At 36.8% G+C, this 14,726-nt stretch overlaps 1 protein-coding gene across 1 annotated transcript in view; it reads left to right on the top strand.

Moving 5' to 3' along the window:
- Window positions 1–1,927: 1,927 nt before the first annotated feature.
- Window positions 1,928–14,726, top strand: part of LOC129378054 (collagen alpha-1(XI) chain-like) — a 91,424-nt gene continuing 78,625 nt past the window's right edge. The window contains exons 1-2 of the mRNA XM_055058306.1: window positions 1,928–2,242; window positions 12,771–12,935. Of these exons, the coding sequence (XP_054914281.1) occupies window positions 2,134–2,242; window positions 12,771–12,935 (274 nt within the window). The 5' untranslated portion in view covers window positions 1,928–2,133. The remainder of the gene's footprint in view (window positions 2,243–12,770; window positions 12,936–14,726) is intronic.

Raw genomic sequence — 14,726 nt, 5'->3', positions numbered from 1 at the left:
TAACTTCAGTTTTCTCTATTACACTTCGACAGGATTTTCTTCAACAAGAGCTCGGGTGAATGTTGTGTTGGGTTTTCTTCTACGTCTGAGAATTCAAGGAACACTTAAAACCACACAGAGCGGGTTGAAAAATCTTCTATTTTTAAAAGATATGCGAACATTGTAGTGGTTTGATTGTTTAAAAAACAGCACTGATATAAAACTCAATCAAATTTGTACATTTGGAGATTTGTGGTACCAGTTCACCTTGTGATGGCTGGTGCAAAATGAGGTATCATATTGTAGATCCAAATGACCTCCATATGTGCTTTTAATGTAAAGTACTATAACAGCACCATCTGTTGCAAGTTTTAGAAAATGCATTTTCTGTTTTCATTACCAAAAATACCTTTCTGATAGAAATATGTAAAATGGAGGTGTGACACTTTAGCAGTGACAAAGAAAAATGTATTATCTCCAAAGATTATTTACACTGGAAATCTGGAGGAGCCTTGTGGAAGTAAATGGGTAAGAGCACAGATTTCACCTGACCCAACAAATGCAGCTGTTTACCTGAACAATGTTTTCTTCCAGGAATATAAAGCGATTGAAATCTTGGATTTAATGGAAGTATCAACTAAAAACTGAGAGCTGCTGCCACTGATATCTCAGGCAGGGAGTCAACAGTCTGACCGCAGAGCCGACTGTTGTTTTTGTTATACATACAAAAAATAACATATTTAAAAAGTTTCTTTTTTCTGTAGGGTAAAGCATCTAATTGTTTGTAGAGCACATGATTAAATCGGTCAACAGCCCTCCAAAAATTCCTAGTGCATTATTCACAATATTTAGCTGCACCTTTGACTCTTTTATTAAAGTCTCAAACAACGGAGAGAATATTTGACTGTGCATTTCATTTAAGTAATTGTGCTGATGCCAATCCACATCTGAGAGACAGTTCTTGTTAGAACCGAAGCATAAAGTACCCAGATACTGACAGATTGGGGGTAACTCTTGGCATTCATATGTTTTTGTGTCCCTCATTACAGAGACATCCGACCCAAACCCACCTCACAATTGCCACGGACTCTGCTACAGTAAACAGTAATTTTAAGATCAAAGAAAAAGGCACTGAACATATGACTAAAAATATTAGCATATAAACATTTCCGCATGAGTTTGAGAGAAAATGATAATACATTTTTCAGTTTATCATAGGCTCTTAAAAAATATATGTGATCTGAACTGTCAAATTTTGTATCATCTTCAGTGATTTGATTGTTGTATGTGTTTCTTTTGACCAGCTGAGAAAGTAATGTAAATGAGGAAAAAAGCCTATTTACTAAATGAACATACATGCAGCATAGAATGATAGTCTCCTTCTCTTTGCTTAGTAAATGATCACTCAGATGATCCTCTGTGAACTTAAATTCAAGCTGGTAAATTACTTACGTCAACTTTAGTCTTTTCTGTGTCTTTTGTCTTGGGTGGACATTATTGTGTCATGAATTGATACACGTATTTGCGGTTCCAAGCATAATCTCATCAGTTTTTGGCAACTTTCAGAACTGCCAACTCACTTTTTTCTTTCAAATTGCACATTTTTCCATTTTATATAGGGGGATGAATATAAACTAACCCCTTTTAATTTAAAGTGGGTCCCCCTATCAAACTCTGCCCGGGGCCCTGCATTGCCTTGGGTCGGCTCTGCCAATGCACCGGGATGCAGGCGACTCTCCGGCTGGCTGATGCTGCTACTTTTCTCCAGTCGCGTTCAGGGAGGCGGGCCAAGGGAGACGTTTTTCAACTTCTGATTCGATGATGCGATTCTCCCCTTCGGGACGTCACAGTCGGTTTGTCCTGCCTCCTCGCGCACCGCGCACGGAGCAAAAGTATCTTGCGCTTTTTTTTCTTTTTTTTTTCTTTCCTTTTCATGAAAGCTCTTCACCATCAGTCAGAGATCTGGGCTTAAAGGAAGAGGATCCGACGGGCCCAGTTTGACTCTTAGATAATTCCATATATATTTACACACATGGCGCTTCAGTAAAAAAAAGAGAAAGAAAAAAAAAACACATTGAGGATTTTGGAGGGGATATAACTTTTTAAGTAAAGCCGCCCGTGTTTCTGCAGCAGCTGCGGGCGCTCAGCTTCACCATGGAGATGGAAAGATGGACCATCAGGTGGAAAACGAAAAGGCGTCTATTGGATTCAACGCTCGCCGCGGTGGGCACGTTAATCCTAATTCTACAAAGTGTCAGAGCAGGTAAGAGGCTGTTTATTGCTGAGGTGGCGCGGTCTGGGAGACTGGAGAGGGTCTGGCACCGAGCCCGAATATAGCAGCAGGGTCAATGAAGCTCCGTGGTACAAAGGAGCTGGGTCCCATCTTTTGGCAATTGAAATACTGCGACTCTAACTTAACTCGCCTTTCATGATAGAAAACATCATTTTTCGCTGATTTGATATTTCTGATATAGATAATTACTCAAAGGGTACATCATGTGACTTTTGAAGCTTAGAATCCTGTAAATGTGGGTTATAAAGGGCTTTTGTGATAACCTTTCATTATTAAATTAAATTTTACCTGGTGAAGCCCATCATCTATTTAAAAGGGGGGGGGGGGGGAATTGCAGCTTGATTAGAGATGTACCAGATTTGTCTCTTGAAACAAAGACAAAGCAAGACAAAAGTTTATTTTACTGCAAGATTTGTACTATTCAGAGTGGTATGCATAGAAATAAAGAACCAAATAACTTTGTAAATCTTAAATGTATTATTGGAATAATAAAAAGTATTCATTTAAAGGAGCCAGTAGTTTCTCAGATCTCCAGGGAATTGATTCCAGATCTTAATGCAGCATCCTCTTGTTTAATCCTTGTTGTGGGAAAACTGAATCAACAGATCTGAGAGAAGTCCAGATGGTTCATACATGATGAAAAACTTTAATATGCATCTAGGCTCAAGACTATTTAATGTTTTATCAACCATAAATAGGGAATATTACACAACGCAAGTCATTCTGGTGTATTCACCAGTGATTAATGAAACAATGATTTTGATTTCTGTGATAAACTTGGGCCACATTTTACATTTTGCTTGAGCGACTTGAAAGCAATTCTTTCTAAACAAAACTGTTTGTTTTATTCCTCATCACTTGGAAAATAGCCATGCTTTTACACTTAACTTTTCCTCATGATATTTGGTATTATCTTAGGCTGACCACATATAGAAACAAAATATGTACTGAAACTGATCTAAGCTCACCAAATGATTAAAATTGACTGACTGTTTTCATAATAAAGTACTGTGCTTTTGGGTATTATAAGATACCTGTATAGAGACAGTAGGACTGCACAGTCTGACTTTTAAGTGTACAGGTATTGCGATGAATTTTTAAAATTTATATAATACCTGGGCACGAGACAGAATTCTTGAAGTGGAATTTATATTCTGGGCTGAAAGATCACCATCTTTCCACATTATTCAGACTCCCACTGAGTCCAAGAAGGGGCGTAGATGGAAAAAAAGATGGGGAGAAAGAGTCTGGAGTATTTTCTTTGCCTTTAAGAAGACATATGAGGGTCACACAAATTCTTTCCTTTGTGAAATCATAGTAATAGACATATTGTTGTGTATCCTTTGCCAGAATATGTTTATGCACTTGAATATGACAATTTTTCACTTATAGCAAGAAAGTTAAAACATTTTAAAACATTTGTTGCCATATTAACCTTTTAAAGTATGATTTAATAAGCAATTGTTAGAAAATGGAATGGAATGCTTTTGAGAAAAGAGAAATATTCCCATTTCTACAATATTGCATCATATTTGGTACATTAGGCTTTTGAGGTCATGTAACAAATATATATATATATATATATATTTAAAAAAATTCCACACTTTTTGATAACTTATAAGTTTGTAAAAGATATTTTGTCACTATTTTTGCTCAGTGCAGCTGCTTTATGAGGCAATTACCTTTGTTAAAGTGTAACTAACCTCCTGTAAGAGCCTAACTCCACCCTGACAATTTTTTGGAAATTTCAACAAAGTGGGTGGAGCCAAGAGAGACTGAGGGTCAGGTCAATGAGGGGAGAGGGTGATTGGAAAGGGTGAGCCGGGTTGTGGTTAAGATGAGAGATGCACTGTTGTAAATGGCGCTATATTTAGCCACTCTCAATGTGGCTAAATATAACCTCTTGTGACGTTTTACCAAAAAAGCCAACAAGTGACAAATCTAGCAACTACTTTCTGTGTTGTTAGAGACTTTTATAGTGTCAAAGCAGCTCTGCTGCTGCCCCGCTGTGTACCGAGCTAGCAGAGAGAGCTACCTTCAGTCTATCCCACTTCCTGTCCACCAGTAATCAGAGCAGAGGAGACCCATTCCACTCTTTGTCCACTTTGCAAATAAATCATTCATTTATGGAGCTGAGTAACGCTCAGTCAATGCTCTCGGTGGCCACGCTCACTATTTCAACTCCTGACTTGCCACAAGACAAAAGTGTGTCTGAACACCGGACTTTGTTGATGAAAAAACAGACTGTTTTAGAAAGTAAGGGAATTCAACTGCTTAGGCACCATCTCAGTTTTTGGCGAAAAAAACCATCTCAGTTTTTTTCGCCAAAAACTGAGATTGTTTTTGGCGAAATAATGTCAAACTGAACGAATTTGCACAAAATTCACAGAGACATACAGATAGAACCCTAAGTAACTTATTGAGATGATTTATCACCAAATAAAGATGATTTGGGGATTAATTCCACTTTCAATAGGAAGAGATCTTAGAAGTGCTTGTATCAGAAGCAATACATTAGATGAAGATTTTTCATCGAGTCTTCTACCTGTTGAACAAAGTAACAAATGTATCACTCATCATCCGTGTATTTCTTAGATGTACACCTCTGCAGTAAAGCTAAAAGAGGTACACTTTCCACAGAAATATTTGTCTCAAAAATTGTTCATCGTGCTTTGTTGGGTTAACCTTTTGAAGCCTAATACAAGATTTAATTGACGGAAAATTCAGAATTTTGAAACTGAACTGTCGTTTCTTGGTCAAAAAACACACCTGATTTTATCTATTTTCGGCATCATAAGTAATACATGAGGTGCTTAAGGCTGGTAATCATAAGCAAAATGATGTTGGGGTTTTTTTTCCACAGGTTTTGCTATTTGTATAGAGAATGTGCAAATAATATACGTTCACCTTTGTTTGAGATCTCAGAAGATAGGACTAACGCTTCAAAAAATGTAGAGGTCTTCAAAATACCCGCATCAAATTTTTCTAAATTTGTAATAACAGTTTTGCTACAATTGATAAAGGTTTTCTGAGATTTACTTCGTCTTATTTGGAGATTTTTCTATGGAAAGTGATTCACGGAAAACCTGCCTGTTTGCAGATTTATTCGTAGCACATACCGAACATATTCAAAAGAAAATACGGTTTGGGAAGCTGAACTACGTTGGCGTGATGCTACATGACATGCTGTTGGCTAGTATTGCCAAGCAGTCAATCCAGTAGCAACATTTATTTTCATTAGCGCTCATTGGCTCTCAAGAGCGGAGATAAAGAACACTGTAGACAAAAGCCTATGCAATAATGCCAAGATGGTCTCCACTATGCATATTAATGCATACTAAGGTATGTTTGGTTTTTGATCTGTTAAAATGGGATATTAGCATTTTCAGAGGAGATATTAAGCATGTATGGTTTTTAGCAGGGCTCATTTTACTTATATTTTACTTATACGTATTTAACAATATAAAAGTACTTTTCCCACTGAGGTCCAACTTTGTTAAAGCTGTTTGACAATATGCTTCATCAAATCATAATAAAATAATATGCTTGGCCTTATAGGGGTCTACTTAATTTAGAACCATCAGCATCATTTTCTTCCAAGTAACTGATTATTTCCCTGACACAAAAGAATTTCTCAGAAACCTGAGCTAAAAAGATTATGAGCACCACGGCTGTAGTGCCATACTTGCACATTTGTCATGTGTCTGCATATTGACAGATGTTTAAGCTGGCCATAATTGCATGATGTGCTGGCAAACATTTACAGGCATTCTAGCATGCTTTAATTGCTGCCTATACCGCCAACTCCCTGTGGATGGTAGTGACACAAAGTGAGACAGGCGAGACATCCTGAGATGCTGCTGCAAAACCACAGAGCCGCCGAGACATGAAGTTATAATCGCCCAGGTTTGAAATGGAATCACAGACTAACCCTAAACTTCAAACTGGAAAAGGTAAAGAGATGAAGGGTATATGGATGTTTTGCCCATGGAGGATGAAATTGTGTTTTGATGTTTTACAGTGTACAAACTGGGGTTTGTCATATCAAAGCATGCTTCATGGTACATAGGGATGACTTGTAAACATGTCAGATGCTATATCATAGCTCCTTGGCAGCAGTGTCATTAAAATCATAGACTGACAAATTACTACTCAGACTGTGGAGAGACTGCTTTGGTATGTTCACCATGAGAGAACTGTCTGGTCTCTCATGTGGCTTTCTGTCCTTATCATTAGAATATGTTTTATTTCTCTTTCGGCTGGAGGGATGAAAGTTTTTTTTTTTAAGATATGTTGAGAGAAATGCACGTTTACTTCACCTTCTTGGAGCCTGAAAAGTGAAAAAGCCATACCTACTTATTTTGGGGTCCATAATGGTTTTGGGATATTGCCCCATTTCTTCAGGGCTTCCATGGAGCAATGACTGTGGAAGGAGAGGGGGCTGACGAGTCAGGGGCGTCTGGGAGAGTCTGTGTGTGTGGGGGTGGGGGGGGCGGGTTCTTGGCCAATTCAGCACATCTGGAATATATGAGCCCTTGAGGTATGCAGTAACGCAGAAAAGCATTCTAAAACTCACAAAGAGACCTTCAGTCCAAGCAGTCTTTTTTCAGGAACCAGTAGCTCTGAATGTGGGATTATTTTCAGGCGAGCCACAGACTATTTTCCTTTTTATGAGGCATTTTGTGAGAGGTTTCAAACCTGCCATTCGATGCCTTCAGTTTGTCTTTTTATTCTGCCTCTGCTTAAATAATTGTACAGTCTATTAAACTGTTATTTGGCGGTGTCGCTTATGGAGACCTTTTCTAACCTTCACCCCTTGAAGTTTATTCTGAATTTATTTCAGATGGAAAAGAAAGCTAAATCACATGAGTGCTAGATTTCTCAGCAGTGTTACTAAAATAAACAGACAAGAACCAGTTTTTCTGAGCCCGCATTGACTGTACTCCTCCCTTGCTTTCAAAGGGCAGATCTGGACTACTTCATATAATCCTCTTTATAGAGGTTTGAATCACATCTCAAGCGGTTATTCACAGTGGAAGTAGCAATAGGGATGGTTTTTTTTCAGTTAGTATGTATGTTTTAGTTAGGAGGTAAAGGGAGTGGTGCCAGCACCATAATGGCTTCAGCATGTAGACTTCATAGCTCCACCTATCAGGACTGCTCCTGGTGTCTAGAAGCCAATGGGAACTGCGCAATCAGCACTTCCTGCCTTTCTTTGCTACTTTGACTGGACTGATTTTAAGAATTTTTAGCTTGTTTTGATATTGCAAAAAGTTTTTTAAAAGGTGTATTGTATTACAGCACAAGCTAATATACTATGCAATGATTTTTGTTTGTCTGTTATTTTGTCACATTAAAATGTTTTAAATCGTCAAACATGTTTTAATGTCAGACAAAAGATGCAGCAATCAATAGAGGCAATTTTTCCAATAACTATTTTATTCATTAATAGAAAGAAAGCTATTTAAACCAGCCTGACTTCACGTCAAGAAGTAATGGCCTCCTCAACTTAATAAGTGGTTGTGCCACCCTTGGCAGCAAGACCTGCCATCAGATGCTTGCAATAACTTGTAATTAGTCATTCAGATCACTTTGCAGGGACTTTGGCCCACTTTTCCTTGCAAAATTTTTTAATTTAAGCGCCTTTTCAAGCATGAGCAGTCCTGTTCTAGACCACAACACAGATTTTATTCCAGAGTATTTCACTTCCGAACCTTTATTTTTATTCTTTTTTTTCTTTTTTTTAATGAGACGTTCAGAGTTTAACTTGTTGGTGTGCTTTAGATTACTGAATAACTCAAGTGCACCCAAGCTTAAAGCCACAAACTGAGACTGGTGCTCTCCTTCCAGATTTTACACTCTGACAGATGTCTTTGACTACAATCGAAGCATCTTGTGTTGCTTTCTGAGACTTTTTAGCTAACTTCAAGTTGCCAGATATTTCGCTTAGGTCATTTATTGATTCTACATGTTTGGTAGTAATTCGGTCTTGGTGTGGAGAGTAAAAATGAAGTTTGCTTTAAAAAAATATGTGCTTAATTACTATTAATTCTTGAATTGATAAGTGGGTCAAATCAAAAAGTAAAAAAATAGTAAAGCCTATAGTAAAAAATAGTAAAAAAATCATATGACATCCATGAGACAGCTGACTCTTTCATAGCACAGTGAAATTTATATTTGCACATACAAATGGTATCTTACTAGTTAACTTTGGCCACTTTTGGGAAAATGAACACTAATCTTTCAGCAGAGGTCCTGTTGGCTTTCAGGAATTTTATTCTGACCAGTCATATCCTTGTTTATCAAAGACACATCCTGCTTCTTGATCTAGTTAAAAGCCAGATGAGTCAAGTTATGTCTAGACAGCTGTAAAGATTTTTCATTGTTTTGCTTTCTGTAATAGTGAAAACAAATAGCTGGTGGAAAGAATTTGACTTGGAGTTCCAGGATTTACCACTGGTTGTTGGCCAGCTTATGTTTTAAATCAATAGAACTATATTGAAATGCCCTACTTGTAGTGTATTATTGGTGTTTAACAAAATGAAAAAAACAGCTATAACTCTGGATTAAAGAGCCAAATAGTTATACTTTTTAGTTTCAATGGAAAGACAGATGTGAGATAGGAGTAGAAATTCACCTTCAGCAGGACAACAACCCAAAACGTACAATCACAGCTACAACGGACTGAGTTAAATCCAATATATTATATGCATTAGAGTGGTCCAATCAAAATCCATACCTAAATTCCATTGAGAATCTGCAGCAATATGAAAAATTCATACTCTGTTTATTCAGTTTGACAGAGGTAATAGTTTTGCAAAACAAAATTAGCAAAAGCTTCAGTCTTTTATGTGCAAATTAAAGCTGGTACCCAAAATAGGTGCAGCTGCAATTGCACTGATATACTATGCACTGATATACTGGAACTTAACAGGAAGTTCAGCATGCATAACTTCTTCAGATTTTATTCATAAGAAGGAAAAAAATCATTTACCACCCTTTTATTTAACATTGATCAACTATTTTGAAAGGTTGAGAGTATGAATGCCATTTTGCATGGGTTTGTATACAATACAGTGGAGTTTGTAAAGTCGCATTTCCAGCCACATATAAACAGTTCTGTCTGCAGCAACAGGAAAATGATCTTCTGCTGGTGGGTTCTGATTGTGCATTTTTCTGACAAATAAAGGCTCAGGCAGACATGCTTTAATCATAGATGAAGCCACTGTTATTGTTTGTACGAGCACATTAAAACATACACTCTGTCAGGGCTCTGTAGCTGCACTGGAGCTGATGATAGGCTTCCCGGAAAAGAGGAAATTTGAGTTTCAGAATAATAACAGTTTCAGCCCAAAACATTAAGTAAAAGACTGCAAGGAAGTGAGAGTGGGAGAAAAGGAATGCAATTATGCATTACAAGGGTGAACAATTTAGTCACATCCAATAATTCAAAATTACTTGGGTGTGTGAGACTACAGCTTTGAAAATTGCAGGACGTGGCCATGGTCTTAAATATATTAAAGAAAGTGTCATCTTCCATTTCAGCGTCAGCAAAATAACCCAGCACTGTTTACAACAGCTCAGCTGAGTAAAAAAAGAATCTCTGTGGGCTAGTCTTTACAACTTAACAACATGGAGCCACTTCTTTTAAATCTCCTGAGGCAGCCATTGAGTGGTGTCTGAACACTTGCTCTTACAAAGCGCTGCACATTTCAGATGTGTCTCTGTTCCAGAACACCTGATTCAAAGGATTGCATGACCTCCTTTATAGCTTCAGAACATGCTTCTGCAGCCATCAGGTGCTGCATAGGCATATTAATAACTCACAGATTTAAGACAGGTGTGTGGCAGAAGGGAAACGCCTAAAACATGAAAGGCATGTTGATCCAGTGAGAAACACTGGCCTCCCTTTCCTAATCAGCTCCTCCAGACTAGTGGCAGCAGAGATAAGAAAACAACTGGCAGAACGGCAAGTCTGTGCAAGTTATCATACTAGTGACGTCTCAGTCCAATGCTGTAAATGGCATAATGGAAAGTCATTGTTGTGATGAAGTACTGAAGGCAGAATGTAGAAAAAAAATAAGAGCTTTTTAAAGAGACAGAGACCCCATTTAAGGGGGTAAAATTACAAAGTCAAATTTATTTGTATTTATTTTTGATATATATGGAATTTTTACTTGGACTGAAGGTAGAATTGTTAATGGATTGTGGTATAAATAGCATTATGTGCCTGGAAATGACACAATATCACCCTTTTAATATAAGCTAGTCTTAAATTTAAATAAAGTTTGTCTTAGATTTGCATTATTAAAACTTGCAAAAACATTTTTTGAATCATCATCTGCTTTTCTGCAACATTTTGGGGTCATTTTTGACACATTATCTGCTTGCTTGTACATCAATTATAAAAACAAATTTCCATGGGATTTTACATTTTCATGCAAAATGTGTAAAATATATTGAGCAAGATATATGTGCTTTATGAGTGAAAGGGAAAGGGAAGAAAGGAAGGGATGTGACAAAAAAGTAATTAGGTCCATAGAGACCTGTTTAGTGGATGGTCAGAAATCAATGTTTCCTATCTTTTCTTTGCATAGCCGTTTTAAGACCAGATGTAAGAATCTGAGTTGGCATGACCTGGTTTTAGAGTTTTAGACTGATGTTAGTTTTCTATTTAGTTTGACAATATAAAGACAAAAAGATTGGCCAAAAACTAACCTGCAGTCTTAACAGAAATGCTCACAAAATGACAATACCCCAGTAAGAGCATTATGCTCTTTCAGTATCCACTCTATGACTGTTTTCTAGAACCAGAAATATTTCCTGAGCAGCTGAATTTGCCTGTCTTCTAATCAAGAGAACTCTATGCAGCTGTCTTTAAGCCATCTGACCAGCAGTATGCAGCAAAAGAAACGTGCCATTCAGCCAGGGAAAACTTTAATGATTCTGGCACTTTCTATGGGATCTCATTAAAAGGTCTTTAAACTGCTGGAATGGTTTGATGGAAAATCATAGCGGTTTTAAAACCATGACCTTTTAAAACCTTGGTTTATTCTGATGGTGGAAGCAGGCACATTTTTAAACATGTGTATAGAAAATTGGGAGTTTTTTTGTAAACCAGGACGCAATCATAAGGACATTTTCAAAAAGCAGATTTTTGCCAGGATTGTAGAACACACGTATGTGGAGATGTGTTATCATTTCTACACAATTACTGAAAGGTATTGACACTGCAACTCTGGGAAAGAATTAAAACCATATTAATCTTAATCTAAAATTGTCTTCTTAAATTCTGTTATTCCCGAATCTTAGGGCTTGTTCAGCAATTAAAATGTCCCAAATTCCTCTTAAACCTTCGTACCTCTTAAATTCAAAGCTTTATCTATGAGTTTTTATCAGCTATAGCAACAATAGCAGATAAAACAAGTGAAAGCCAATGATAATTATTGCAAAGTTCTGTGACCCATGTCCCTGGTCCATTGATAGAAAAGTATTAAAAAGAGCATAAGAGAGTGTTTAGAAGGCTGTAAATCCACCCGCCTCTGTGCTCTCCTGATTCTGAAGCCCTGTTCATCAGCATCAGCTACTCCCATCATCACATACATGCTGAACCCTTTTAGCTGAAGGGGATAACAGCAGAGTCCTGGCAGGGGGCCAATTAAGCCGTTTGAATGGTAGCCACCATTTTACTGCTTACCAACGCAGCTCATAAAAAAAGGCTCTGCTCATAGATTTGTTCAACAGTGCTTAAAGAGGCTATTGGTATAATTGGTGCAAATGCTGATTTAAATTCAACTTGTCATGTCTGATTACGTATTACAAAGGTCTTGCAGTACACAGTAAACATGTAGTATTCCATTTTTCATCGTCAAATATTCCATAATTTTACTGGTATTTTTATCCAAGTCGAGCTGCTCTGTGTCTTGGAGTAAATCATGTTCATATTACATATTTAGCAGTATGCTTATTGTTCATTTGTGCAAACACTCACCCTGCAATTTTGCTGATTGTAAGTTAAACTTTCAAAATGTAATTGTGAAGTCATAAAATGCAATGTTGGTTTTAATAGTAGCACTTTATGCGGCATTAAAGTCTGTAGATTTAAAAAACACAGCTGTACCATTTAAAGGTTAACCATTTAGCACCCAGTGTATCATATTGAGACAGGTACAAATAAAGTAAAAAAACAAACAATAGCTAACTTTGTGAAAGAGGTAGAGGTCTCAAAAAAACACTGCAACTCTGGGAAATGTTTTGTTCGTTTGATTTCTGCAATTATTTCTTGAATAATGTTGTTAAAGTTTAATGACAACACTTCAGTTTAAGCCTGTGTTGTGCTTAAATTTCATGTTATTCCAAGTTTCATTTTCTAAAAATTACTATATAGGTTAGCAACTCAATTTGTATAATGGTACACAGCACATTTTCTCTTACATTTTATTTAATTTTGCTGCAAAATAAGACTCATTTAATCAAATCTTCTATCTTGTCTCCACAGCTGAACCTGTCGATGTACTAAAAGCGCTAGACTTCCAGAGTTCTCCAGAAGGAGTTCGGAAAACACCAGGTTTCTGCACAGTTCGGAGAGGATCCAAGCCTGACGTAGCATATAGAGTGACAAAAAACGCTCAGATCAGTGCTCCAACCAAACAGCTCTTCCCAGGTTGGTATACATACTTTTTGCTTCTTTTGGATGGCTAGCAGTGTTACAAAACTACCAGAAACTTTCAGAAATACTTCAAGACATCAGACAGCGTTTCACTTAGTGAAGTTTATATAATGCTGAACATTTTTGAGAATGTTCTTGTGGTCATAAATAAGTATGTTGCACATTAGAGCAATGCAGGAGGTTATTTGATCTAAAGTCATCTGTAGCTGATCTCTAGACACTTACATACGGCTTAATCTAATTTATAAAAACAATGCGATCAAATTTAGTTGATAAATGCTATTTGTTAAAAAGTGATCTATCTAAGAAGTTCAGTTGGTTGCATTTATTCACTGGCAGCCTGGAAAAAGTCAGAGAGTATAAATGACCACCTTCTGTGACTGGCTGGAGTTTAGAGGACAGGAGACAGATGGATGGAAAATGCTGTTTAAGCAGTATTTTCTATGAAAAAGAAAACAAAGGGCATACACGTAGTTATTAGCTAACTGTTCAGTCAAAGGCTTTGCCAGAATAGAAGCACATACAACGAAGGAAAGCTTTCAATGAAAGGCAAAAGCAAGACAGTATTGCACCAGTTGATACCAGGTGTACTTTCTATGCAACAACAAATGAAGTACTCAGATTCAATAGCAGTAGCTTTATTAAATAAAGTAGCTCAGAGTCAAGAGAACTCTGAGCTACTTTACTATGGGTAAAAAATAGCTACAAAGTTTGGAGTTCAGTGGTTATGTCTCAGAGAGAACCATACGATTGATTACTTCTGAATCAAAAATTAGAATATCCAAGGCTACTAGCAGCAGTAGCTCTAACAATAATCTCATGAATGAAGAAGGCACATAAGCACTGAGATGGGAGTATGTTCTATGGACAAGATACAGCAAACAAAGTGCAAAAAGTTAATGGCAGCAAGAGACCTGTCCATAAAAAAATTCTGAAAAGAGACAAGCCCAGAAACACCAAACAACAAATAACAGCTATGGAAAATAATATGTTTCTTGTATTAGTAGTTGTAAAAAGGAGACTAATGGAATATAGCAACTGGTTGCCTTCGTAATTAAAACAATGTAGTATACTACAGAAAAATAATCAGCTGATTTTACTGTGATCTGGTCATGTACAATGAAAGTCTCCTTCATTAAAATTTAATTGCCAGCAAACTCAAGTATGTGGTTGATATTATAACTTCTGGTGGGATTATGATATATTGGCATCATCTTTTATGGTTCACGACTTATTTCCTGGTTGATTTTAAGAAATAAGTCTACATTTATTTTAATAAAAAAGAAGCTCACTCATAGCAACAAATATTTGCTTTTCTGGATAAAAAGTATTAAACGTTAAATCCACTAACTAATGTAAATCTACTTTCTGCCATTTTCCTTTGTTGTTAATAGATTTTCCTGAATTGAGGCACTGAAATGAAACCATGTTTTCATGCATGGATATTATGAATCAAGGTGTAAATACTTTAATTAGAATTATACAGATGTGTTTACAGTCTGTTATTTTCTACTTACTGGTACTAATAGTGAAAAGAGTCCAACACTGCCTCACCAATTTATTTTACGTTCCCAGCAGGGAGAAATTTTACCTGCACTAATTACGTTTAGTAACATTATTCTGCTTGTTTTATTGTTTTAAACAGCAGGTAGCTTTTTTAAATAGATTTGAAGTCCTGAGCTCTGATCAGCACCAGCATTACTGGAGAAACTGGAATTACACTCAGCATTTGGAAAAGAAACTGTTAATACTTGAATATCATCTTGAGATATTAAGACAAATCAT

This window comes from Poeciliopsis prolifica, unplaced genomic scaffold (assembly GCF_027474105.1).
Source record: "Poeciliopsis prolifica strain line A6 unplaced genomic scaffold, Auburn_PproV2 SCAFFOLD050, whole genome shotgun sequence".
Classification (NCBI taxonomy): domain Eukaryota; kingdom Metazoa; phylum Chordata; class Actinopteri; order Cyprinodontiformes; family Poeciliidae; genus Poeciliopsis; species Poeciliopsis prolifica.
The sequence above is the reverse complement of the archived record's forward strand: the minus strand, read 5'-3'. Positions and strand labels throughout refer to the sequence as shown.